This window comes from Scylla paramamosain, chromosome 37 (assembly GCF_035594125.1).
Source record: "Scylla paramamosain isolate STU-SP2022 chromosome 37, ASM3559412v1, whole genome shotgun sequence".
NCBI lineage: Eukaryota > Metazoa > Arthropoda > Malacostraca > Decapoda > Portunidae > Scylla > Scylla paramamosain.
This window is the reverse complement of record NC_087187.1, coordinates 1,447,070-1,472,849: the sequence shown is the minus strand read 5'-3', so window position 1 is coordinate 1,472,849 and position 25,780 is coordinate 1,447,070. Positions and strand designations below refer to the sequence as shown.

The 25,780-nt window shown below is 42.4% G+C and overlaps 2 protein-coding genes and 1 long non-coding RNA gene across 4 annotated transcripts; 1 reads left to right on the top strand and 2 right to left on the bottom strand.

Annotated features, from left to right (window-relative positions):
• Nucleotides 1-57: 57 nt before the first annotated feature.
• LOC135091291 (probable ATP-dependent RNA helicase DDX27) lies at nt 58-8,099 on the top strand. 2 transcript variants are annotated; one of them, XM_063988786.1, is made up of 14 exons: nt 58-178; nt 393-558; nt 966-1,148; nt 1,583-1,739; nt 1,893-2,080; nt 2,467-2,685; nt 3,134-3,319; nt 3,772-3,939; nt 4,623-4,775; nt 5,088-5,270; nt 5,616-5,793; nt 5,939-6,151; nt 6,805-7,020; nt 7,602-8,099. In XM_063988786.1, exons 2-14 carry the CDS (start codon nt 394-396, stop codon nt 7,769-7,771), a joined length of 2,379 nt encoding a protein of 792 aa, XP_063844856.1. In that variant the 5' UTR covers nt 58-178; nt 393; the 3' UTR covers nt 7,772-8,099. The 2 variants fall into 2 exon arrangements, with proteins under 2 accessions (XP_063844856.1, XP_063844855.1); XM_063988785.1 differs by having other exon boundaries at nt 7,599-8,099.
• On the bottom strand, nt 4,337-6,509 carry LOC135091293 (uncharacterized). Its single transcript, XR_010262462.1, has 2 exons — nt 5,026-6,509; nt 4,337-4,873 (listed from the first exon to the last, which is right to left on the bottom strand). It is a non-coding gene; the product is annotated as an uncharacterized LOC135091293 (long non-coding RNA).
• An 842-nt stretch (nt 8,100-8,941) lies between the features above and the next one.
• LOC135091292 (uncharacterized) lies at nt 8,942-25,105 on the bottom strand. The gene is made up of 15 exons (XM_063988787.1): nt 24,947-25,105; nt 22,923-23,048; nt 22,216-22,403; nt 21,939-22,012; nt 20,614-20,797; nt 20,100-20,191; nt 19,356-19,437; nt 18,834-18,991; nt 18,468-18,592; nt 17,842-17,984; nt 16,298-16,477; nt 15,796-15,957; nt 15,147-15,312; nt 14,771-14,866; nt 8,942-14,210 (listed from the first exon to the last, which is right to left on the bottom strand). Exons 2-15 carry the CDS (start codon nt 23,035-23,037, stop codon nt 13,960-13,962), a joined length of 2,016 nt encoding a protein of 671 aa, XP_063844857.1. The 5' UTR covers nt 23,038-23,048; nt 24,947-25,105; the 3' UTR covers nt 8,942-13,959.
• Nucleotides 25,106-25,780: the final 675 nt, after the last annotated feature.

Here is a 25,780-nt window from a genome sequence, read left to right as displayed (position 1 = left end):
ATCAATCAATCAATTACTCAATCAGAAAAAAAAATAATAATAAAAATGGATAGAAAAACCGTTGAAAAGACATATCATCACCCACGACTATCATCATCATCATCAGGTGAAACACGTGTTAGACCAAAACAAACAGTTGACTGCGGGATGATAACTGGTTGATTTACTGGGAAAACAGGTAAGTTAGTCCATTGTACATCACAGGAACGGCAAAAGTGGCAAATTAAACCAAAAACAAGTGAACATGGAGGTGAAAGAAATGAGAGATGATAGAGGGAAGGTGTGTGTGTGTGTGTATATGTGTGTGTGTGTGTGTGTGTGTTATAAGCATCAGTAAATTTAGTCTCTGGAAATCAGGCGAACCGCAAGTAATCCATATATTGTCACCACAGGATGGTTCAACAGATAGAGGAGGATGCAGGGGTATTCTCGCCACCACCCCTCATCACCCCCGGGACACTTCAGCCTCCCAGTGCCCTTGACACCGGCCCTGGCACTATAGAGTCTGGGGATGAGGTGGACAACTACTCAGGCTCAGGATCGGACAGTGAAGATGAGGTGAGGGATTGACGTAGTGAGGGATTGACGATGAGAGGGATTTTACTGTATAAGAAGAAATCCTAATCTTCACATTGACCATTAAAGAGGAAACAAAGAAAATATTACCTCAGATTGACTATTAAAGAACAAACTAAACAAATATCGTTCTTAGATTGATTATTTAATTCTCTCTTCTTATTGGTATGATCTTCCCTAATGACTAACCATTTGGAGATATTTCCTCTTCCTCCTCAGCCACCTGTAACCGTTACACACACAAAAAAAAAATTAAATCTATTCTTTAAACTCCCCCAATTTTTCTTTTTTTTTTATTATTGGCAACATCAATGAAGATTTCCTCTCTTATTTACACATCACAGCGAAAGACTTAACAAACACAGCAAACCCCAATATACACCCCACAGATCGAGGTGCGGCGAGATGCTAAGGAATCGGAGTTTTACAAGGACTTCACCTTCATGGCGTCGGCCGGGGACTACCAGAGGGACACATGGGACGAGGTTCTCAAGTACCTGAAGCCCAAGCGTAGCATCAACTTGAGTGAAACCATCGCACGGGTCAGGCTGGAGGAGAAGGAGAAGAGGAAGGTATGTAGGTGATGGGGAAGAGGGGAATAGGTGATGGGAAGAGCTGATGGGGACATGAAGATTAGAGAGAAAGGTATTGGTCTGGCTAGAGGAGGAGAGGAAGGTACATAGGTGATGGGGTGATGGGAAGAGGAGAGTAGGTGATGGGAAATGAGGGTTCAGGAGAAGAAGAGGAAGATATGTAAGGTGAAGGAAAGGTAAGAAGAAGAGGAATGTTTGTAGGTGATGAAATGACGTAGAGAGGGTTAGATGAAGAGGGAAAAAGCTGGAGAGGAAGAAGAGGAAGATATATAAGGGGAAGGCTGAAGAAGAAGAGAAAGATGAAGATGTATTAAGAGGAAAAAGTGAAGTAAAAAAAAAAAAAAAAAAACTGAAAAGATTAAAAAAGTAATTTATTCACATCACTAAGCACAGCACACTTCCCCCTCTTGCAGAAGAAGAAGGAGCAGGAGTCACAGAAGGAGGGCGATGGGGTGGAGGTGAAGATCGAGCCCGGGGAGGGAGACTCGGACTTGGACTCGGAGGAGGAGGAGGGAGAGGACGAGGTTGAGAACTCCGATGGGGAATTCATGCCTGATCCGGACACGAAGGGTAAGTGAGGTGGTGAGGGAGTGAGGTGACGTCTATGTGCGTTTGAAATTGTTTTGTTGATACGTATAATTTATGTCTTCATTCACATTTCACTATGCTTCAAGTTACATGGCTAATCGTGTATTGATTGTGTATACATTGATGTATACATAGATGTGCTGCGGCAACGGGAGGATGAGGTGAAGAGGAAGGAGAGGCGCAAGGACCGGCCTGTCAAGATCAAGAAGTCCCTGAAGGAGTTGCAGCAGGAGGAGAATGATGCCAGGTTCTTCGAGGACGCGCCACCCTGCCAGGCTGACACCACCTTCCTGGAGATGAACTTTTCCCGTTCCCTCCTCAAGGTTTGTGGGCAGGACAGCAGAGAGAGAGAGAGAGAGAGATGGGGGGTAAATTCTTGTGGGTTTGTCAGAATATAAAGAAAATTTTTCACTCTGTCTCTCCTGAGGAAAGATGTCGTTTGATGTTTTTGATTTACTTTTCTCTCTCTCTCTCTCTCTCTCTCTCTCTCTCTCTCTCTCTCTCTCTCTCTCTCTCTCTCTCTCTCTCTCTCTCTCTCACACAGAAAGGCATTTACATGTTTACCTCATCATATCTCTTAACCACCCCTGTCCAATGAACAATGGAGAGGAACATCCGTGCACTGAAAAACCAACACACCTCCCACAGACACCTTACACTACACGAAATGATAAATACAGACCATAACCTAATGTTTCCCCCCTTACAGGCCATCGACAGCCTAGGGTATGACAAGCCCACCCCTATTCAGGCCGCCACCATCCCCGTAGCCCTTCAGGGACGTGACGTGTGTGGGTGTGCAGCGACAGGGACAGGAAAGACAGCCGCGTACATGCTGCCAATCTTGGAGCGTCTATTGTATAAACCCCGCGATGATGTGGTGACGAGGGTGTTGGTGGTGGTGCCAACGAGAGAGCTGGGTGTGCAGGTGTGTGTGTGTGTGTGTTGTTATTGTCATCATTTTGTCTGTTTTCTCTGTTTCGGTGTTTGGTTGGGTGTTTATGAGTCTCTTTCAGTATTTATGTGGTGTTGTCACTGTCATCATCACTGTCATTGTTTCCTCCCTGTGGTGTTGTCATCATCATCACTGCCATCATTTTGTTCATCGTCCTTATTTTGGTTTTAAGTCGGTTTATGAATGTCTTCTATCATTTGTGTGTTGTCATCATCATCATCACCATCACTATCATCTCTTTTTGATGTTTGGTTGAATAGTTTAGGTGTTTATGTCCCCTCTCACACACCCTTGTCTCCCCTCCCACACACTCTTACACCCTTGCAAATCTCCCTCAGGTATCCCAGTTATCAAAGACTATACAGGTGTTTATACTGCAGAAGCTCATACGTTCCCTCACTCGTCCCTCTATCTCCCACAGGTGTTCCAGGTGTCCAAGGAGCTGTCTAAATACTCCCATGTTGAGATAGCCCTGTCAGTTGGTGGCCTGGACCTCACCACCCAAGTTGCCGCCCTCAAGAGGATCCCGGATATTGTCATCGCCACTCCAGGTCGCCTCATTGACCACACGCTCAACACTCCTACCTTCAGTCTGGATAGCATTGAGGTGAGGCATTATGAGGTTATGAAATGCTTTGTGTTGTTGTTGTGACTGTTTACAAGGCCATGGAGACAATTAGCTGGGTTTTTCAAGTACATTTTTCCTGCTCGTAATGTAGAAATGTTGTTAATCTGTCACTGGAACCGTAAAAACATCCTTAAAACTGTTTTGCTCTACCACTGTGACTTTTCCAAGGCTACAGGGATGACTAACTGGGTTCTCAAGGGTGTTTCTCCTGTTAATAGTGTAGAAATGTCTTCTTGCCTTGTTTTCTTGTTTGCTTGTTTGCCACAGACCTGAGTGCAGTGTTTCCTTATGTTTCCTTCTCTTTTTTCTTGTTTTCCTTGTTTCCTTGTTTGCCACAGGTCAAAGTACAGTGTTTCCTTATTTTTTTTTCCTTCTTTTTTCCTTGTTCTTGTTGAATTGTTTACTATAGAGTGTTTCCTTGCTTGGCGCAGATCTTGGTGCTGGACGAGGCGGATCGGATGCTGGACGAGAGTTTTGAGGACCAGATGAAGGAGATTATTCAGCACTGCTCTGCCAACAGACAAACACTGCTCTTCTCCGCCACCATGACTTCCCAGGTGAAGGAGCTCGCAATGGTCTCCCTCAAGAACCCAGTCAAGGTCAGTCCAGGTCACCCACTGCTTGTATGTTCAGGAAAAGTGGTTGTTTGTTGTTTTTTGCTTCACTGTCTGTTGTTTAAATGGGGTTGTGTCATTGAATCTGTTTAGTTTATGAAGCAGTGAAGTGTCAACATATGGAAGGCAAAAATGTGCTTGTTTATTGTGTTGCTTTTGCTTCATTGTGTCTTGTTGTGTTGTTTAAACGTTGTGTGGTGAAATATTATTACTAAATCAATCTTGTGTATGAATTTATGAAGTGTCAACATCTGCAAAACAAAAAAGTGCTTGTTTGTTGTGTTGTGTTTGCTTCACTGTGTCTTATCATTGCTTAGTTTAAATGTTGATTGGTGGGGTGCTATAGTACACTGTCATTGTATCAAAGAACCATCAATATGTGAAAATATTCTGAATTTTATTGATATGCTTCCACACACGGCCTCATTAATCCTTATTGTCCTTATAGATTGACCAAGAAGAAGCTTGACTAAGAGAGAAAAGGATAAAACTTGAAAAAAAAGGTTCATGAAGGAAAAGAAAGATGCATAAACAAATTCAGCTAAGAGAGAAAAATAAAATAAAGAAAAAAGATCACTAAGGAGCGTAATTAAGAGAAAAATTATAAAACACACACACTCACACACATACAATTCATCACACTGCATTCTGCCCCATGTCTCCCGCAGGTGTTTGTCAACGAGAACACAGACGTGGCACAAAACCTACGGCAGGAGTTTGTTCGCCTGCGGAAGCACCTGGAGGGGCAGCGCGAGGCAGCCCTGGCGTACCTTGTGTCCCGCTCCTTCCGCCAGAACTGCATGGTGTTTGTAGAGACCAAGGTGGGCGTTAACAGGTTTTGTACAGCCTCTTTTAGTCAGTTCCTGGTCTTCTTTTCTTACTGTGTGACTAAATCATCTCATTTCTCTTCTCATCTCATCTGTAATGCATTCCACTCCTGTTATGACAACATACCACTACCACACAGTTCGTACTTCATAACTATCCCACCAACTATTACAGGAGCACTATTACCATTACTATTACTATTACCATCATGCCAGACTAGACAAGGATAGTGAGAATGCTTACACAACACATTACTCCCTCACACTTCATAAGTCTTCGGTCTCTTCATCCTGTTCCTCCCTCAGGCAATGGCACACCACCTCACCATTCTTCTGGGGCTCCTCGGCATCAAGGCTGGTGAACTGCATGGGAACCTGAAACAGACCGACCGACTTCTGGCGCTCAAGAAGTTCCGGGACCAAGAGGTTGACATCCTGATAGCAACTGATGTGGCTGCCCGCGGTCTGGACATCAAGGGAGTGAAAACTGTAAGTGATGTCTGGGTGGTAAGGGTGGCATGGGAGAGATGGCCTTCCACTTCTAGGACATCAGTATCTCATCCCTCTCTCCACTCATAGCTCCTCAATTCATGCCTTCTTCCACCCACAGATCATTGGTTCCTCATGCTTCTCTCCATCCAGATCTCCTCATCTCATACCTTCTTCCACCCATAGACCATCAATTCATCTTGCCTCTCTCCACCCATAGCTCCTCAAGTCATGCCTTCTTCCACTCACAGACCATCAGTTCATCATGCCTCTCTCCACTCATAGCTCAATTCATGCCTCCTTCCACCTGCAGACCATCAGTTCCTCACACCTCTCCACCCACAGGTCATCAACTACACCCTGCCGTCGCGCTACACCCGGTACGTCCACCGGGTGGGGCGCACAGCCAGGGCGGGGCACTGTGGCCGCTCCGTGAGTCTGGCAGGGGAGAAGGAGTTCCCCATGCTTAAGGAGATCAAGAAGTGTTCCCGCAGCGCCATGTTTGAACGCATCCTCAATAAAGGTGTGTGTGTGTGTGGGTGATATTTGTTGTTTTGTGTTAATAATGTAGGAATTTTGTTAATCTGCTGTGTAACTTTTTGAAAGTAATGAAATAGAACACTACTTAAAACCCCACTATTTCCCCACCACCACCACCACTGCTACAGACGTGCTGGCCAAATACATTGCCAAGGTGCAGCGTCTGGGGCCAGCAGTGAAGAAGGTGATGCACGAGGAACAGGAGGAGAAACAGTTGGCAGCGATGGAGCAGAGCATTCGCAGCATGGAGAAGCGCCTGCAAGACCCAGAGAAGGAGGAGGAGGACGCCAAGCCACAGCGCACATGGTTCCAAAGTGATGATGAGATTAAGCAGAAGACAAGTTAGTTTGGTTGTTTGTTTGGTAGTTTGTTTGTTTGTTTGTTACTTCAGTCTCTCCTTGTCTGTTCTAACTGTTCGGTGTTTTGTTCTTCCTTCTCTTTCCTTCATAGTTTGTTTCAGTCCCTTCTTGTTTATTCTTCCCATTCAAGTGCTGTCTTTTCCTTCCCTTTCCTTCATATTTGCTTCAGTTTCTCCTCTCTTCTTCCTATTCAAGTGCTTTATTTTCCTTTCCTTTCCTTTATAGTTTGCTTCAGTCTCTCCTTCTCTCTTCTTCCCATGCAAGTACTCTCCTTTTCCTTCCCTTTCCTTTATAGTTTGCTTCAGTCTCTCCTTCTCTCTTTTTCCCATGCAAGTACTCTCCTTTTCCTTCCCTTTCCTTTATAGTTTGCTTCAGTCTCTCCTTGTCTCTTCTTCCCATTCAGTGTTTTCTTTTCCCTTCCTTTTCCTTCACTTTATCCCCATGCCCTTCCTGCCCCTCTCTCTGCCCTTTACACATCTCCCTTTGGTCATTGCCTCAAATATTTTATTGCTCTTGGCCAGTACCACTCTTGCATAAAATAATAATAACTCTCTCCCTGCTACCACCTCAGAGAGTAAGTTGAATCATAATAGATAAACAACATACCTAATCTAACCCTCTCTTTTCTATCACAGAGAAACGAGCACTGAAGGGCAAGGCGAGGGCAGCAGTGGAGCGCGCCAAGAGGAGGCAGAAGGCAAGGAGGGATGCCGAAGACCCTGAGGAGAAGCGTATGAGGGGGGAGGTGGGGTGGGCACAACGGCAAGCGAAGAGGGATGGCAAACTCAAGCGCCTCACCCTGCAGGACGACATAGTGGCTCCAGTGGTGGACTCAAGGGATGGTGGTGGTGGTGAGTGTCATTGTGGGGGTGTCTTGAGGATGTCAGTCACTCTAATTGTCTTTTTTTTTTTAGGGATGTAAGAAAATAAGGGATGGTGCAAGAAGACATCAGGCCATCCTTGTATGAAATGTACTTAAATATTTCCACCTATTATCCCCCATCCATAAATTTGTCTATCCAGTTTTAAAGCCCCCCTAATGACTCAGCACTAACAATCTGATTACTGAGGCTGTTCCATTCATCCACCATCCTATTTGAGAACCAGTTCCTTCCAATCTCTTTCTTGAAGCTAAATTTTTCAAGCTTGAACCCTTTATTTCTTGTTCTATCCTGATACAGCCAGTTGTTTTAAATGAAGTAGAGTTTTAAGTACTAAGTGGTTTGAAATGTCTATTCCACTGCCTTTTTTTTGTTCTATTCGTAACTCAAGCTATCTTTTTTCACTCACGTTCATTGTTCTTCCATCTAGCTACCTTTTTTTTTTTACATTCTCCTTTTTTCATTCCATTACTCAATTCATTCTTTTCTTCCCCATGTTCTCCTTCCACTCCCTCACACTCAGTTCTTTCCATTCTCCCTCAACCCAGCAGGAAGGAAGCGGAAGAGGGGTGGACCGACCTCATCCTTTGACCAGGAGCTCACCAGAACAGACCGTCGCTCTGTCAAGAAGTTCCGTGCCGGCCCCTCATACCAGGAGCGCCGGGAGGCATTTGAGGCCAAAAACCCGGGCCGGAAATTCAACCCCAAGAAAAAGAAATAGTGGCTTTTTTTGCTTTCTTTCTGTCTGTGTGTCTCTGTTAAGTATGTGTGTGTATGTGTTGGGGCAGGTTTGGATATGTGTGTGTGTGTGTGTGTGTGTGTATGCAGCTACATCTTAATGTCACGGACCACTGTTTGTTACTGTTATGTCAGCTGATTACTTGAAACTTTAATGTCACCACAAGTACAGCAAAAAGTTAAGTGTTCAAGTCTATCAGTCTGTCCTTATACCAGGCCAGCAATCCCACACAGGGCTGCTCACACACACACACACACACACACACACACACACACACACACACACACACACACACACATACACACATACATCATTAACACTCAGCCCATCATCCCCTGGTGGAAGGGGACAGTCTCATGGACCACCTAGCACATCCCAGGAGCTTAGGTACACCACAGCTGGCCATGCACACCCACAGCAAGGCCAGACAGCACACACTGGTTCACCCCTCAAGTTAAATATCAAAATACATACATACAAACATTACATTCAAGGAACTGTTAAGCTTTGTAGTCACCAGTTGCCTTGTGATCTGCGCACGAGGCTGGTGGCGGGAGACTCATGGATATGTAACAACAAGGAAAGTGAGTTAATTGAAGTGAAGTTGTGTAAGAGGAGGACTGTGCTGTAGAGAGTTGTAGACAGGTAGTGAGGGTCGTGCTCTCCTGGTAAAGTTGATGTAGAGTGAAAGATAGATGAGACAAAGGGATTGTGATGACTCTGTAGGGGAATGGGTCACATGTGGCCGCTTATCTGCAAATAAAGAAATACAGTCAAATTAGAACAGTAACATTAATACATCCATGGTGGAATTGAAGGAATGCCAATCTCCTGAAAATCAAGAAACATTAATTGCTCTCCACATTTTTTCCCCACTAACACATGAGTAATCTTCCACAACTTTCCACTAGAAACAGTAAGAAGTCCACACATTCCTCAGTTAACAGAAAAACACACAGACTGACAGAGATGAGAATTGTCTTATTCCCATTTAAGCCACAATGACAAACAAAAAGCAACCCTGTCTCACTTCAACACAACCCAAAAAATAAACGCAAGTTGATTTCCACAAAACTCACACTAGAGGATGTAATGGAGGCATACACACACACACACACACAAAGAGGAACAGGGCCACAATTAAAGCCAGCACCAGTATAATTCTTATATAATTTGGCATCTTAAATGAGTATACAACAATGGTCACTAAAAACGACATATGAAAAGCTCCATAAAAACTGCGGGTTCTGGGATCTCTTATACACTGATGATGGGCGCGTGTGATGGGGTGCATGTGTCGGGGTGAGCGATGGGGTGGGTGATGATGGCCTGAGTGGTGATGAAGAGTTCTACAAAGCCGTGAGACAACCCAGGGTGGCGGGGCTGGTCACAGAAACAATCCAGTGTGGCACAGCATGGCACAGAGGCCCTTTAAATAGCCCTAGCACACCAGTCTTTCCAATAAGCTGGCTCGTCGCGCTCCCAGTGCCTGGCGTGGGTGGGGGTCATGAGTGGCACTGGCAGAGGGCACTAGGCTGACCATACAGGGGAGAGGCTGAGGCGTGTGGGTATTAAGGTTAAGTAGGTGACTCTACCCAGTTTTTCTGATGGGTGTTGTCTTACAAGCTCCAATCCCTCTCAATTTCTCTTATGTTCCTTTTTTTTCTCTATCCCTATAAATGTAAGTATATATCTCATTTCTCTTGTATGCACTCCAATCCATCTCTACTCCTTACCCTATAAATGTAAGTATATATCTCATTTCTCTTGTATGCACTCCAATCCATCTCTACTCCTATCTATCTATCTATCTATCTCATGCTTTCTCTGATAATGTTCCTTACTCTGCACATCAAACATTACTCCTGCAGAATCTTTTATCTGCAATGGCTGGTCTTGTACAGTCACCACAGTAGATCACCCATCGCCACCTTACTCTGTTTCCTGCATCTATTACTACACCTATAATCCACAGGTCTTCCTTCAGTGCATCCATAAACCTTCTCTGTGGTCTTCCTCTCTACCTCCTGCCTGGTGGGTGGGTGGGTCTATCTCCAGCACCCTCCTACTCATGTGCTCATTTTTCCTCTGCACATTGCCACACCACCTCAGTTCTGCCTCTCTACCTTTGTTCTCATACATATGTTCTGTCTCTAATTTGCTCATTTCTTCATCTTATCCAGCCTGCAAATGAACACAACTTGAAAATTCTAATACTGATGAAACTTATACTCTACTCTTCCGCATCACGTGGCCTGACATCTGGAGTCCTAATCAATACGAACCTAACTGCAATTCACCCAAACCTTCTTTCTAATCAACACAAACCTAACTCCAATTCTCCCAAACTTCCTGATCAACACAACAAACTCCAACCAATGCAGCCAAACTTGCTTCCTGGTCAACACAAAACTCAAAACACACCAAACACTTCATCCAGTCATCTAGGAACAGCTTCCCTTATCTCGCATCCTCAGGGGAGTCGGGGCTTGCAAGATTATCCCACAGCAAGAAAAAGGAAAGATGTTTAGGGTTCCACAGTCCAGTAGTCAAGAGTGCCATTGTGGGGCGGCCTAGTGCCACTCCACCTGCAGTGCCTGGCGTCCTCACAGACCCCACAGCCCTGCCACACTGTTGAGCAAGTCTAAATGGCTGCCGAAAACACAATTTCAGAGTAGCAGGCATTTTTTGAAGGGGGAATTATGCATATGCAAGTTTTTTTATTGTTTAGTTTAGTTGTGCGTTGAAATGCATGCTCTCTCTTTCTCTCAAGATTTTTGTTCTATAAATCTAGTTGTGTAGTTTAGTCAAGCTTAATCTGCTTCTTTTTTCTTAAACTCAGTGGGCAGAGGCTGAGTTAAATGTACAAAATAAACAAAATTATACATCATCAGGACTTCAACGAACACGAGGAGAAATATTAATGAAGGTTCTCTCTCTCTCTCTCTCTCTCTCTCTCTCTCTCTCTCTCTCACATCCATTTACTCACATAAACCACTTTTTAATTTAATATAAAGCTATTTATATAGTTAATTTTTCAGTTCATATCTATTTTTTTTATTTATGATATTTCCAATGTTTTTTAATATCTTTTCTATTTTTTCAATTTCATTCGATGTATTTTCTCCGTATAGGAGGTGGCTTTCTTCCTTAAATTAATGCCTTTATGTATTTTTAGCAATACATACACAAATACACCTTTTACTTCTTCACAATCTTCACTATCATCATCTTTTACCTTTATCTGTCACTCATTATTTTCTATCTTTCATTCATTATTTCTTTACCTCAGACAAGAATATTTTATCACAATCATGTCCACTGATTTTCTTTCATATTTTATAACACCATTTTTTCATCATGTATTTCTTAAGATAATTTTTGTTTACATTTTCTTCATCCAGACAATGTTATCTTATCACTACCAGGTTATGCTTCCGTCACGTGCCGAATGTGATACATGTTTTCAGATGTTTCGTTTTCTCTTCACATCTTTCTTAATTACAGAATGTTTCACTTCTATCAACTCTCCTTTTCTCCCTTCTTTCATTCACCTTTCTTTTCTATTCCTATTTTCTTCAGACAAAATATTCCATTATTATAAACTTTTCCTTCCTTCTTTCATTCACCTTATTTTTCCATTTCTATTTTCTTCCAAGACAAAATATTTCATTACTATAAACTTTTCCTTCATTCCTTTCATCTTATTTAGTTTCCACTCACATTTTCCTCATGCACACAAGAACATTTAATTTCCACCAACTCTTCACAGTCTTAACTCATCAGCCACTTACACATTTTTCCAATACTTACCATTACATTCACTTTCCTTTACTTAGCCAACAATATTTCACCACTACCAACCATTCTTTTCTCCCATCACTCTGTCTCTCATTCCTCCTCCCTGCCACTCACTCACACAGCCACAGAAAGCAAGAATAATACTGTTCATGACATATATTCTTCTATTCACAAATACAGCCTCATATATTAATATTCTGCATTCCACCTCCTCTACCTGGCAACTTATCGTCAAAAACTCCCAGCAAATTTCCAGTAAGGTTAAAACCGGTTGCATTCCTGGAAGATTTATCCCTGCCAGTTGGTGAAAATATATATATACGACTAGTTATAAGCAGCAATATGATGATAATGACAATAATTCACTTTTTCAAACTGCAGACCAGATTTCAAAGTCTGGCTCAGTTGGTAATAATGACACGGTAGTAACATTGGTAGTGGTAGTAGCTGAAGTGTAGTAGTAGTAGTAGTAGTAGTAGTAGTAGTAATAGTAGTAGTAGTAGTAGTAGTAGTAGTAGTAGTAGTAGTAGTAGTGGTATTAGGTAGCAGTGGTTATAATAGTGATGGTGTTTCTTAGTTTCAATGCTAGTTTCTCTCTCTCTCTCTCTCTCTCTCTCTCTCTCTCTCTCTCTCTCTCTCTCTCTCTCTCTCTCTCTCTCTCTCTCTCTCTCTCTCTCTCTCTCTCAGCGCCATTAAACTCTTCCAACATCACACGTTTTTAAATATATCTCTTGCTCACTCTCTCACTCTCAGTCTCTCTCTGTCTCTGCACTCCCTCTCTTTGGCATTGGGTGTGTGGGGAGGCGGTGATCACAGCAGGAACAAGTGGTGGAGGTGGCAGCTGAAGAGATCCTTCTGGTGGTGCCAGTGGTGGTGGTGGCATTGATGACGGCACTTGTTTTGGCAGCACAGAACCCCTTGTTTGGGTCCGGTCAGAGGACGACACACTGGAGGAGGAGGCTGTGGTGTGTGTTTTAGTGGATAGAGTGCCAGGATGAGGTAAGGGAGGGACAGGGGGTGACTAGGGTAGATGTGGGCAATCAGAAGAGGAGGGCACTGGATTGACTGAGAATGTACAGTTGAAGGAGACTGACAGGGAAGCTAGTGATGGCAGAGGTGAACAGTTAAAAGAGAATAACAGAAGTGACAGGGGGTACATATACTGAGAGTCAATCAAAGGAAGAGGAGAAAGACGTCGGAAAAAGAATTACACAGTGAAAATGAAGTGATAAGAAAGACTACAGTGACTCAGAAGGGACTGCAGTCAATTGGAGGAGAGATGAAGGAATGGTAGGTTACATAGGTTGAGTCAAATAAAGGAAAAGGAGAAAATAGCAAACAAAAGAGGAAAAAAGACTGCACTGACCGAGAGAGAAGAGCAGTCAATTAGAGAATGATAAAACACACAAAAGATGAGAGAAGTAGAAGAGAAGAACAGTATAATAACCAATAAAGGAGTAAAGACATAGACAAGGAAGAGAAAGAGGGCTGAGAAAAGGATACAGATAATTGGAAGAAGAACAAAACACAGTGGAGTGACCATAAGAGCAGTGGTTTTCATTGAAGTGGAAAGAGAAAAAGAGTGACTGAGAGAGGAGTGAGAGTGGGCGGTGGTGGTGGTACATGACTAGATGGAGGGCAGGAAAGTGATACAATAAAGGAGGGAAGTAGGGAAGAAGATAATAGCATAGTATAAGACAGTAAGGTGATAAAGAGGAGTAGAAGGATGGTGCAAGAAGGGAAAGAGAAGATAAAAGGATAGAGGGATAAAAAGGGAGTAGAAATGTAAAATGAAGGACAGCAACTGATTGCAAGAATGAAGATAAAGGAATGAAATACGTGAACAGAAGCAGGAAGACACACCAAGGGATAAAAAGAATGATAAGGAATGCACAAGGGAATGGCTAGAAGGAAGCAAAAAGACAAAATAAAGGATAGAAATAAGGAAGCAAGCAAAAGATATAATGTAATAAAAAAGAAAGCAAAAAAAAAAGAAAACAGTAATAAAACAATGAAAAAAGACACAGGAGAAATAAAAAATAATGAAAAAACAAACAAAGAAGTATAAAGATATGAGAGAGAGAGAGACAGAGAAAACAGAGAATAGATAAACATACTGAAAAAATAAGAGAAACAATAAAAAAAGAGAATATGTAAAGATAAAGAGAAAATGAAAGCATAAAAGATAAAAAAAAAAGGCAAACAAAAATAACAAAACAAAACAAAACAAAAAAACAATAGATAAAAATAACAAAAAAAAAAAATGAAAAAAAAAACAAAGGATAAATAAACATAATAAAAAAATAAATAAATAAATAAAAAAAAACAAGCATACAGACAAAAGAGAGACTATTAATGGCTGCAGGTGATCAGTGGCGGGTCGCAGCGAGGGCAAGGAGAGTGTGCTTGTCCTCCACCGCCAGCACAGGCACCAGGGACACAGCCACCAGCTCCTGGGGCACAGCAGCAGAGATGGCCTGCTGCAGGAGGGTACGGGAGAGGCGGCCACTCCTGTAGTAAAGGGTGAGGCTCAGGGGTGTGCAGGTGTCGGCCTTGGTGAGTGTGTACTGAATCACCTCCTCCAGGATCTCCAGTGTCAGGTCCTCCCATGAAAAACAGCCTGGAAATTGGGAAGATGAAGTGGTTAGGCTAGGTTATACTTAAGGTGCAACAGTAGGGAATGGGGAGAAAATGAATGGTTATACTTAGGAAATGGGGTACAAAAATGGTTGTAGTTATGTTAGGTTAGGTTACAGTTAGGGTGGGATGTTAGGAAACTGGGAGAAGAAAAGGATGGTTATAGGCAAGGTCAGCATGGAAATTTGGAAAAAAATTAATGTTTGGTTCCAGTTAAGGTGGGATGGCAGAGAAGCTGTAGTTTTTATGATGCAGCAAAACGTCACTTTAACGCAAACTGATTAAGAATTATCAACTTAAAACAGCACCTAAGAGAGAGACAAAAATCTGACTCAAAACAAATACTTTAGATTTTAAGTGAAATGAGATTGACGAGCATTGTTTTCCTATCATCTAGTACAAAATTGATTTAAATACAACTCATGGGCCCTGACTCCATTAAATCAACATTCTACTGTATTCCAAATTCCCTCTTCTCAGCTTTCCTTGTATCCTCTCAAACACCCAAGCCCCGTCTGTCCCTGCACACACTACCACACTCACTTGCCACAGTGTTGACGGCACACACGGAGTTGTCATGGTACCACCGCCGCCGCAGCCGCACGTTGACGTTGCCTCTTGTGTAACCCTTTTCCTCATCTGGGGGTGACACACACACACACACACACACACACACAGGATCAGAAAAGGGAAATGGAATAGTGATGCTTATGGCAGTGAGAGTGATGGGAAAGGAAATGATGGGAGGAATGGTGGAAAATACGAATGGTTGTGATTGTGAGGGAAAACACTGAAGGTTGTGGTGAAAGGAAGGCAGAGCAAGACGTAATAAAGAGCCATGATGAAATATAAATCATGTCTTATTTTTAGTGGAGTTACTCAAGACATAGTTGAGGCAGTGGTGATGGTGGACACTTACACTCAAACTTGTTGTTCTCCACACACGCCCAGGTCTGCCACTCCACCAGGGCACCGCGGGGCAGGGCAGGCACCACCACGTAGGTTGAGATCTGTGATTCACTGAGACGGGCCATCATGCGGCGCGCCACGCCCACATCCGAGAGCCGTGTCACAAAGCACACACCCTGCGGAGGAGTACATGGTCACCCGCTGTTTATGGAAGAGGAGCAGATTGTGAATTAGAAACGTTAAGTCTACGAAGAATAGTATACAGTCAGGTGCTGTGTCCATAGAGGAGGAATAACAGACAATCTTGAATTATGAATATGCAATCTACAAGTTTTTTAAGATACGAATGCAGTAATTTTGCTCTGTCCATGCTTGTGAATAAAGAAATTGCATTTAAAATAAAAAAGATAAAACAAAAAATTATGCAGAAATACTAAAAATACACCAAAATATTTGAAAACTATTGGTGATCCCGACTGCCAAAACATTCAACTCTCCGACAATTTTGAGCAACATACAGATCTTCAAATTTAAAGAAACATATAGTAAATTATTCATCAATCAAAATCCACAAACATCACCAGATTTCCAGAACAAAACAATTTAAAACAACAAGGGTAACAGAGCCACTCCCTCATCCACCCAACAACCTCACACACCTGCACCACAGCCCTGATATCTGAGGTGGCCACAACGGCGGTGATGACCCGAGACACGTGGCGGAGAGCAAGTCTGGCCTGGACCTCCACGCCGCCTGCCACCACCTGCATTGTCCCCGGCACCATCCCTATCATGCCAGCCACCACCACCACGCCACCCACCTGCAGGAGGAATGGGGAATGGGTTAGTGTTGTGTTTCTCTGTGTCTCTATTATCTCAACACTAACTGGCTTACCAACTTTGACACTGCTTTACCAGCCTCAACACTAACTAACTTAAGTAACACATAAGATAAAGAAGATAAAGAAGACAATGATAACAAATAACGAACAAGAACAAGAACAATTACAACTAAAAACAACAACATGAAAAAAAAACAAAGAAAACAAGAAATAAAATGCACTTAGAACCTAACCAACAAACACTACACCTCGCTATAAATTTTCACTATCTTCACTATCTTCACCACCTCACACCAGCCCAGCAGCCAGCAGCACCCACCTTCACCGCCTGGCTGTAGGGCCCAATGTTCGCCGGGGCCCAGTGGGAGATCCCCTGGACGTGCATGGTGGTGCGGGAGGCAGGGTGCAGCTGGTCCCCCTCCTCCTCCTCTGTGGTGACGTGACTCTGCCGCCACGCACACACGTCCAGCTGTACCCTCACCTGGCTTGGCAGTGGCACCTGGAATATACACACACACGCACACACACACATATGCTGTATTATGTGGTTTCAAATGGGAGTATTCAAGGTTTCAAGATAGCAATGTAATTTAAGACTTCCTTCACACACACACACACACACACACTACCTATGACTTATTGTCTTTTAAGTTTGTTGTTTGAAGATACTCAACAATGTGTGTAATATTTAACTTACTTTGCACTGTCTTCTCAAGGGACTGAAATCTTTAATGGGTCTTTTTTTCACTTTTCTTGTCCCTGATCAGAGCTCTCTTACATAAACAAAAGTATTATAACAGTAAACAGTAAAAATAAGTCAGAAAAAGGGGACGAGATTCTCCATTTGGTTAACACGACCTTAAACACACCTGAATAGGAAGCAGTACCTGAAATGCTACATATTTAAACATTCATACACGCACATTCACACTCACTCAGGACATAACTGCACTGAAACATTATGAAAACACAGCGACATTACCTCAAGTCGTACAAGGAAAACTAATAATCGAGAGACAACACAAGTACACGAACATCACCTTAGCAGAAACCCCAATGACACACACACAACACAACGACACACTCACACAATACAAGATGGTGTATGAATAGTAATGTAATATTAATCCCCTTGACCTCTGATGACAATAACACTTTTTTCACTTCTCACTTCACTTGGGGGATAAAAAAACAGGTGAAAGACTAGAATATAATGGCTTTCCTTACTATCACTGCTCTTGAATACTGCACCCTGATCCTGCACCACACTATTTCACTGCACGGATAACATTCAGAGCAGTGTACAAGAGGAAAGTGGGAATAAAAGATTAATTTCACATTTTCTAGATTACAGAACTAATTAACATAAGTACGAAAGCATCTGTAAACTTACAAGGTATTACTGGAAAAGGATATCTGGCAGTGAAACAGTTAAATTTTAGATCAGGTGCTGAAAGTTTAGAAAATAATCACTTCTTTTATCGACAGTGCCATTGGAAACTGTACTCTGGTTTTGGACATTAAATTCAAGGAGATATCACAGTCATGAGGGTCAAGGGAAGTGGGAAGGGAGGCAGAGGCATACATAGCGAGGCAGGGCAGTGAAGGGCAGCTGGAATGAAGTGCTTTAAGACCAGCAAGGCAAAGGGGAGTAAGTGAAGGCAAATGAGAGCAAACTTACAAACTATGTACATGAAAACAAAGCAAAATGAAAAGCAGATGAAGTATAGATGAGATAATGAATCAGGATGAGACACACACATCCTCTCACTGCCAGATTCATGTCCCTCCCAGTCTCCCCCTATTCCCGTCTTTCAGTCCCTCCCATTCCCTCTCCCATGACTTGTCCCCAGCACTACCTACCTCTACACAAACTCTAACAGGAGGGTTGACAGAGAAGTGTCTGATATACTGGTTATTGAGCTGGGCATAATCAGTCATGTCTTGTACGTACATCTTGACGCTCACCACGTGCCGCACTGCCATGTCCTCCCCCGCCAGGAGCTCTGAAGGAGGGAAGGTGTATTGAAAACTGTACTGGTGAGGATGTGTGTTTGTGTGTGTGTGTTACGACTATATATTTTGCATGTTGTGTCCACTTTAATTGGTCTTTGGTCACTTTTACTTTGCAATTCTGGGCAAGGAGAGATAATATTTTAGTGTGTGAATGTGTGGAAGTGTTCTTCCTTCAGACTTTTGCCTCCCATGTTGTGTCTCCCTGTGATGTTGTCTGGTTATTCATACCTTGCAACCATGAATGTCTCAGGCAAGGAGGGACAATGTATTAGTGTGTGAATGTGAGGCAGTGTGTTACTACTTCAAACTTTTGCCTTCCATGTTGTGTCTCCTTCTGATGCTGTCTGGTCATTCTTACCTTGCAATTGTGGACATCTCAGGCAATGAAGGACATTGTATTAATGTGTAAATGTGAGGCAGTGTGTTACTTCATACTTTCCCACAGTCAAGCTAACATGTGGATGTCTCCTCACCTTTTAGCTTAAGCAGGGCATCTTCAGCAGAGGCAGAAGAGATGGTGGAGATGAAGGAGAATCCAGTGGGGGTGCGAACCAGTGGGCAGTGGTCTCCCTCTCCCTCCCAAGCCTCCTCCTCACAGCTGTGCCAGAGAGAGATGCTGTGACTGTATGTATGTGCGTATGTGTGTGTGAGTGTACATTAACCTACAGTACCCTCTCAAATTTCATCCTTACACTTGCAAAACTTGGGGTATTGAAAACTGATTTATTCCAACCACATGGCCTAGAACTGTGTGTGTGTGTGTGTGTGTGTGTGTGTGTGTGTGTGTGTGTGTGTGTGTGTGTGTGTGTGTGTGTGTGTGTGTGTGTGTGTGCAGGTACCTAAGAGCGGCACTGTCACACTCGTCCTCAATGTGTCTCTCCTTGGCCTGGTCCTCTGCCTGCTGCTCCTCCTCCGCCAGCTTCAGGTCAGACAGGAAGTCTTCAGGGGTGCGGAGACCTGACGCCCTCACCATCTCCTGCTGACTGGTGCCCTCCGGCTGAGAGAGAGAGAGAGAGAGATTAATGGTTTCTAGTTTCTTAGGATACATAATATAAAAGGAGACAGTCAAAATCCTTACCATCTCTTTGTTCACACTTATGTTCAAGGGGTAGTGAGAGAAATATGCATGAAAATAAAAGAGAAGCAGTCTAAACCCTAAACATTTCCTCCTTAACGTTATTTTTTGCATAAAGAAAAGAGAAGGAGGGAGATTTTAATATGTTTCTCTTTACGCATCACCTTCTCTTCCCTTAAGCACCTGAACCAAAGCAGTTTATTGTAATTCTGTTAGTTTATATATCACACTGGACTTCTCAATCTCTCTCATATACATTAGGAGAGGAAACAAGGAAAATACTCACAATATCTTTACTGATGAGCTCCAGTTCAGTCAAATTAAGGTACCCAACATCACCAGCTGTTTCCACCATCTCTGTCTTGTGGCTGTGGGAGAAACAAAGGTGGGAGTTACAGCTGTGTGTGTTTTGTGGCTGTGGGAGGAATGAAGTTGAGTTATCCTATCCTATCTTACTCCAGCAATATTTAGTCACCTCCTTTGGTGTGTTGTCATTCCGAGCCATGACCAGAACTGCTGTAAGATTATTTAAGAGACATGCAACACCTCACAGCACCAGAAGCAATGGAATCTTAATGAATGTCAACAAGAAAGAGAAAAAAAAGGGATTAAAAGGAAAGATTAGTAGCTTTTAGACTGTATAATGTGGAGCAAGAAGAAAGCTCTCGGGAAAATCTTACCAAATTGAAGGAAATGTGTGAAGCTAGCCAATAGGAGTGTGAGTAAATAATGTGCTTGATTTCACTATACGTTTAAGTGTTTAAAAGTGAGGTTTGTGATACTCTATGCTGCCCGGAGCCACAGCACAGGGGATGAACAAACTACTGGGAAAAACCTGGTATAAGAAGTGCATGAAAAAAAAGAAAGAAAGAAAGAAAGAAAGAAAACAGAAAACGGTGAATTATTTTTGACAGCAAAGAAAGGTGTAAAATAAAAAGTCACACACACACACAGAGTTCTGCATTTGGATCACTCAGGCTTGTACCACATTAAGTTTAGGCAATAGCACAAGAGGCTGCTTGTCACCTACACAACAATGCGCTTCCTGAAGAGGGGACAGTCCAGGGTGAATGTCTCATACTCTCCACCCTCCCCACACACATTGAGGTGGTACTTCTCCTTCTGCAGAGAGAGAGAGAGAGAGAGAGAGAGAGGGAGAGAGAGAGAGAGGTAACAGTACTGAGTTTTCATGATTCAAGTCTTTAGTTCAAGTTTCTTCATAGTTTTATATTATTTAAGGGGAAAGAGAGAAATAAGGAAGGGTACATGATATAAAATTAAGGATATATTATGGAGACTGTCAAAATCTTATCATCTTTTTACGATAGCCTCAGTTTGTGGTAGTGAGGTTTATAAGCATCAAAACAAGTTATGTAGTCAAAATTAAACATCCTTTTTTTATTGATAACCTTAGAGAGAGAGAGAGAGAGAGAGAGAGAGAGAGAGAGAGAGAGAGAGAGAGAGAGAGAGAGAGAGAGAGAGAGAGAGAGAGAGAGAGAGAGAGAGAGAGAGAGAGAGAGAGAAACAGACAGTCCAATCCTCACCATTTTTTCTAAGTAGGACATCATTTGAGAGATAGACCTGCCGAGATGCTTGCGAGGGTGCAGACCAATGGCAGCCACCTTGATAAGTATCGCATCCAACCCACAAGCCACCATCTCCTGCAGCAGCTCCGACTGGTCCCTACGCCACATGTAAGCCAGACACACCAGACCCAGCCGGCTGCACCTGTAACACACACATACACACAAACATACAAACTGAGTAAATGATTTAATTCTTTCACTGCTGCTGTTTTTTGTTATTACTCAGAGCATTGTGGGAAAAAATCACTTGTTTGGATGTAGAAAAGAGAGATTACGTTAGTTTTTTGTCTTTTTTTAGCTTATGGAACTACTTAAGACGCTGTAATGGAGGAAAATACGTAGTTGATTTAGGTAATGAGAGAAACTGTCTGGAGAAGAAAATAAGGAAGAAGGAAGAGAAAGAGAAACAATGAGAAAGAGAGACAACCTAACCTAACCTAAATGGAAGCCCCTCATTAGATACACACATAAATAAAGTCATTGAAACCCAAACATCGTAAAAAAAAAAAAAAAAAAAAACGAGTAAAACAATACCACAAAACCAAAACACGACAAACAAAACAAACAAACAAACAAACAAACGAAGATGGAACTGGTAAAAAAAATGACAACGTTTACAAATAGCAGAGGAGATAAGAGTGGAAATTATGATAAAAAAAAAAAACGTCCAGTCATGTTACGCGAGGAAATAAGGGAGAAAATATGAATCAGCTGACACGACAAACATGAGCAGAATAAAAAATAACTCAAGATAAGATGACACAGATGATAAACCTGACATTGACATTCAGGAAGCAAAAGATAAGAAGGGGAGGAATATAAACAAGAGTATGTCATAAGGAAAAATAAAAATAAATAAAATAAAATGAATAAATAAATGAATAGATAAAAAAATAAACAAAATATATGGTAAATTTAGAGGATGACATAACAATTACAGAGAGAGAGAGAGAGAGAGAGAGAGAGAGAGAGAGAGAGAGAGAGAGAGAGAGAGAGAGAGAGAGAGAGAGAGAGAGAGAGAGAGAGAGAGAGAGAGAGAGAGAGAGAGAGAGAGAAAGCAGACTATATGATATTCCAAAACACAACTAAATAAAAACTCAAAACTTGTAAACAACTCAAGTTAAATTCTGTGTTGCTTGAAATATCAGTTGTGTTGCTTGAAAAATAAGTTGTGTTGCTTGTAAATCACGTTATCTTTGTTCATTTATTAGTTGTGTTGTTTCTCCCTTACTGGTGTTGCTCGTAAGTTGTGTTTACATTAGTCATACTGCCGAAACACTTACACGTTCTCCACTCTGACACGCTGGTAATCTGACAAAACTGCGCCAACACTGACTGCATCCACCTGGCACTTCTCCTGTGAGAGAGAGAGAGGGAGAGACAAAACAAGAGAGAAAGATTAACATTTACCTAATTCATCTACCACTCTATATACCAATTCCTATCTATCTCTTAAATATTTTCATCTTAAACCAATTATTTCTCATCCTCTCCCACTTACAATTACTGAGAATTTTCCTTACATCACTCTTAAACCCTTCCCACACCTGTCCACCTCACCTGCACTTCCTTGAGGAGGAGATAGAGGTCCTCCACTTCATCTCCTTCTGTGGGGTTGTAGGTGATGGAGGTGGTGTTGAGGGAAGAGCCTTGGATCACCCGGCGAAACAGAGGCACCCCCACAGCCTCTGCGTACATCTCCACCCCCATGTGACCCACACTCTGGTACATGTAGCTGTCCAACTCATCTGTGTGGCGGTGGTGGTGGTGCACAGGGAGAGTAAACGTTACTATCATTTCACTACAAAGGGATGCTGTTGTCACTATTAATGCTTTATAAAGTGAATGCAACCATCAGTACTGTCAAGAAGAGGAACATGAGGAGGTGCAAGGAAAGGAAAGCGTTAAGAATTGTGTGGTGAGATGAGGAAAAGAGAGAAACAAAAAGGAAAGGGTTGTGAATCAATATTTAGCAGGAGGGAAGGGAGGAAGAAGAGGCAGAAAGGAGTAGGGAAGAAGGAGGCAGCGAGAACAGGGAGGAAGATGAGGTGGAAAGGACTAGGGAAGGAGGAGGCAGTGAAGAACAGGGAGGAAGAAGAGGCAGAAAGGAGCAGGAAGGAAGAAGACATAATGAGAAGCAGGAAGGAAGATGCAGAAAGGACCAGGGAGGAAGAAGCAGAAAGGCGCAGGGAGGAAGAAGAGCCAGAGAGGAGCAAAGAAGTGAAGACAGTAAGGGACAGGCTGGCAGGAGGCAGCAGCAACGTTACCTGTGTGGTTAGGTGCCAGGTTCGCCAAGGCAACCACCTGGTGTCCTGCAGCTACACACTGGAGCAAGTTGAAGCAGCTGTCCTTTCCCCCCGACACCAGCCCCACCACCCGCATCCTACACAATCCTATGGCGGGAAGAGATCAAGTGTGTGAGTTGGGTCCTGGGTCACTCACTCCCTCAAGTCACATCTCCGTCACTCTCACCTATGGCTCTCTTATCAAGGCCACAGCCGAGGGGATTGAGTCACTGATAAGAGATAAAAAAGTGCCCAGGAAGCTGCCAAGGACAAGATGCATGTGAGTGTGTGATGACCAGAACTGAAGTGAAGTGTGTTTGTTGTGAGTAAAGTTGTCAGTCAGTGAGTCGGTTGGTTTGTCAGATGGTCAGTCACGTAGTTTGTTGGACAGTTAGTCATTTAGTCTATCAGTTAATTAGTTATTTGGTTGGTTGGTCAGTCAGTCAGTCAGTCAGTCAATACGTTACTTCTCTGACTCACCACACGCACAGTTACAAACACTTCACATATCAATTAACTAAAAAAAAAAAAAAAAAGCAACAAACACTGGTAGGCTGCCTTTCATCACCTCTATCACTCATATTCTTGACAGACAGCAAAAATGAAACCATGAATGAGGGAGTGACAACCAATCAGAACAGTGCCACATGATGCTGCCACAAGAAGAGGAAGAAGAGATGTGACACCACAGCCTTTCACAGATTCTTCCTTCTTTCCCGGTCTGTTGGGGCAATAGCTGTTGTTCCCCCTGCCTAGGATGATGTCTTGGAAGTATATAGGATTGATGCCAGTGTCTCTCTTCCCATGCACCACCATCCTCAACCCCACTATGGTTTTCCCTCCCCCCAGCTGGAGAATCTTAGGGCTCCTCTCCTGGTCAGTACAAAGGAAAGGGTTAACAAGGTACTAACATCTCCTTGGCCTGGTTTAATAAAGTGTTACGGCTTCCTGTTGAGTTTGTTTTTTGTTATCTTTATTTCTTATCGTGACAGAAATTCGTATTAAGTTTATTTTTCTCATCAGTTTCGGCAGCACAACGCTAATTATGGTCTGGTTAATTATAAGGTTGTTTGTTTTTACGTTTATTTGTTGATTCAAGTACTGTCTGGTATTCTTAAGTATGTGAGTTAGTGTTCTTGTTACACTATTAACATTATTATCATTTTTATGTAAGGGGGCAGTTTATTTGTTGATTCAAGTACTGTCTGGTATTCTTAAATATGCAAGTCAGTATTTTTGTTACACTGTTATCATTATTATTATGTAAGGAGGCAGTGACCAAAGGCAACATGTAAACAAAAGAGGAGACCAATAGAAAAGCCAGTCCCAGTATATATGAATAACGTGTACTTATAACCACGAACGCCATTACTGGATGAAAGTACCAAACTTATTAACTTTCCCGCTCCCTTGTCCCTGCAAAAAGTTGTCCCTGCAAAAAGAGCCACGTGCCTTAAGAACTAAAGGTGTTATTGTCTTTAAAATAATACAGATCTGACATACAAATTTCAGCTTCAGACGCCGCCCACTGTTACCTCTGGACACCTGTCATAATAAATACGAAAATGAGATAAAAATAAACTTATTCTTCCTGAAATTAAAGAAAAAAAAATCGTGTTATTTTCGCGTGCTCTTACAACAACCCACTACCTTGACCCCGTGACCCATTTTGACCTTCTCCTGACCCCCTTAACGCATACACGAACAAAACAAAACAAAAATATAGACAAACTAACCAGTTCTAAAATAAAGGAAAAAATATGTCCTGTTATTTTCTGATCTGTCCTTAATACGGACCTCCATTTTGACCTGGTGACCTGATTTGACCTTGCCCTGACCCCCTGTGGTGCCGTGGTTCTAAAAATACCCCACGGACACGGACCAGCGGCTTCAAAATACCAAGATACAGAAAATAAACAAAGCAAGTGTGATATTTCAGGCTACTACCCCCACCCCCACCGGCTGTCCTATTTCCCTTAATTTGACGTTTTTTCCCCCAGCCTGACCTCTTTTATGGTGTGCCTGGGAGAGTGGAGGTGATTTCCGAGGTCCCTCAAGCGCCAGGTATCGTCATAATGGAGGAATGAGGGTAAAAATGGGCTGGGAATTCGGATCAGCTGACTGCCTCTCTCCAGCTGCTCCCTCGCTGCTCTTGTTTACATTTTGTTATATGATTTCAAGTTCTCCTATTCCTTGTTCTTTTGCAAGCTTGGGATTAAAATACGTTAGGATAAATTAGTGTGGGTTTTTATCATTGTTTGTGTTTGGTTTATATCTTATTTCATTATTCTGAGTTATCTTATTCCTTCTTTTGCGGTATTTATGTTAGAAGTATTATGGTATATTTGTGTATGAGATATGTAGGGTTTGTATCCATTTTTTTTTTTGTCTTCCTGCTTCTTATCTTGAAGTATCGTACATGTTGTCCTGTTATCGAACTTGTATTAATATATATATATATATATATATATATATATATATATATATATATATATATATATATATATATATATATATATATATGACAGCTTTAACTAATATTTTAGAATTTATTCCTTCTTCCTTTGGAGCGTTGGGGTTATAAAATGTCAGGATAAATTAGTGTAGGTTGCTTATTAGTATTTTTATTTTAGTTTATTTTTCCTTCATCCTTATCCCTAGGATGCTGGCGGGGGGGGGGGAAGGGGAGGGGGAGGGAGATTTATCTTAGCACCTGATGATCACCTGGTCCCGACATCAGTGGTGCTTTACTTCATACCTTTGTGTCAGGGGTTCAGTTCCCGCTCAGATCACTTCTTAAAGCTCTAAGTTTATCCCACCTGATAAATCTCACGGGTTCC

Coding starts and splice junctions, on each gene's coding strand:
- LOC135091291 (XM_063988785.1), top strand. CDS start 394: ATGGTTCAACAGATAGAGGAGGATGCAGGGGTATTCTCGCCACCACCC. Junction 1,740..1,892: donor GCCTGATCCGGACACGAAGG/GTAAGTGAGGTG, acceptor ATGTATACATAG/ATGTGCTGCGGCAACGGGAG. Junction 7,021..7,598: donor CTCAAGGGATGGTGGTGGTG/GTGAGTGTCATT, acceptor CCCTCAACCCAG/CAGGAAGGAAGCGGAAGAGG.
- LOC135091292 (XM_063988787.1), bottom strand. CDS start 23,037: ATGCGGGTGGTGGGGCTGGTGTCGGGGGGAAAGGACAGCTGCTTCAAC. Junction 17,985..18,467: donor TGCCCTGCTTAAGCTAAAAG/GTGAGGAGACAT, acceptor TCCCTCCTTCAG/AGCTCCTGGCGGGGGAGGAC. Junction 15,313..15,795: donor ATATCAGGGCTGTGGTGCAG/GTGTGTGAGGTT, acceptor ACTCCTCCGCAG/GGTGTGTGCTTTGTGACACG.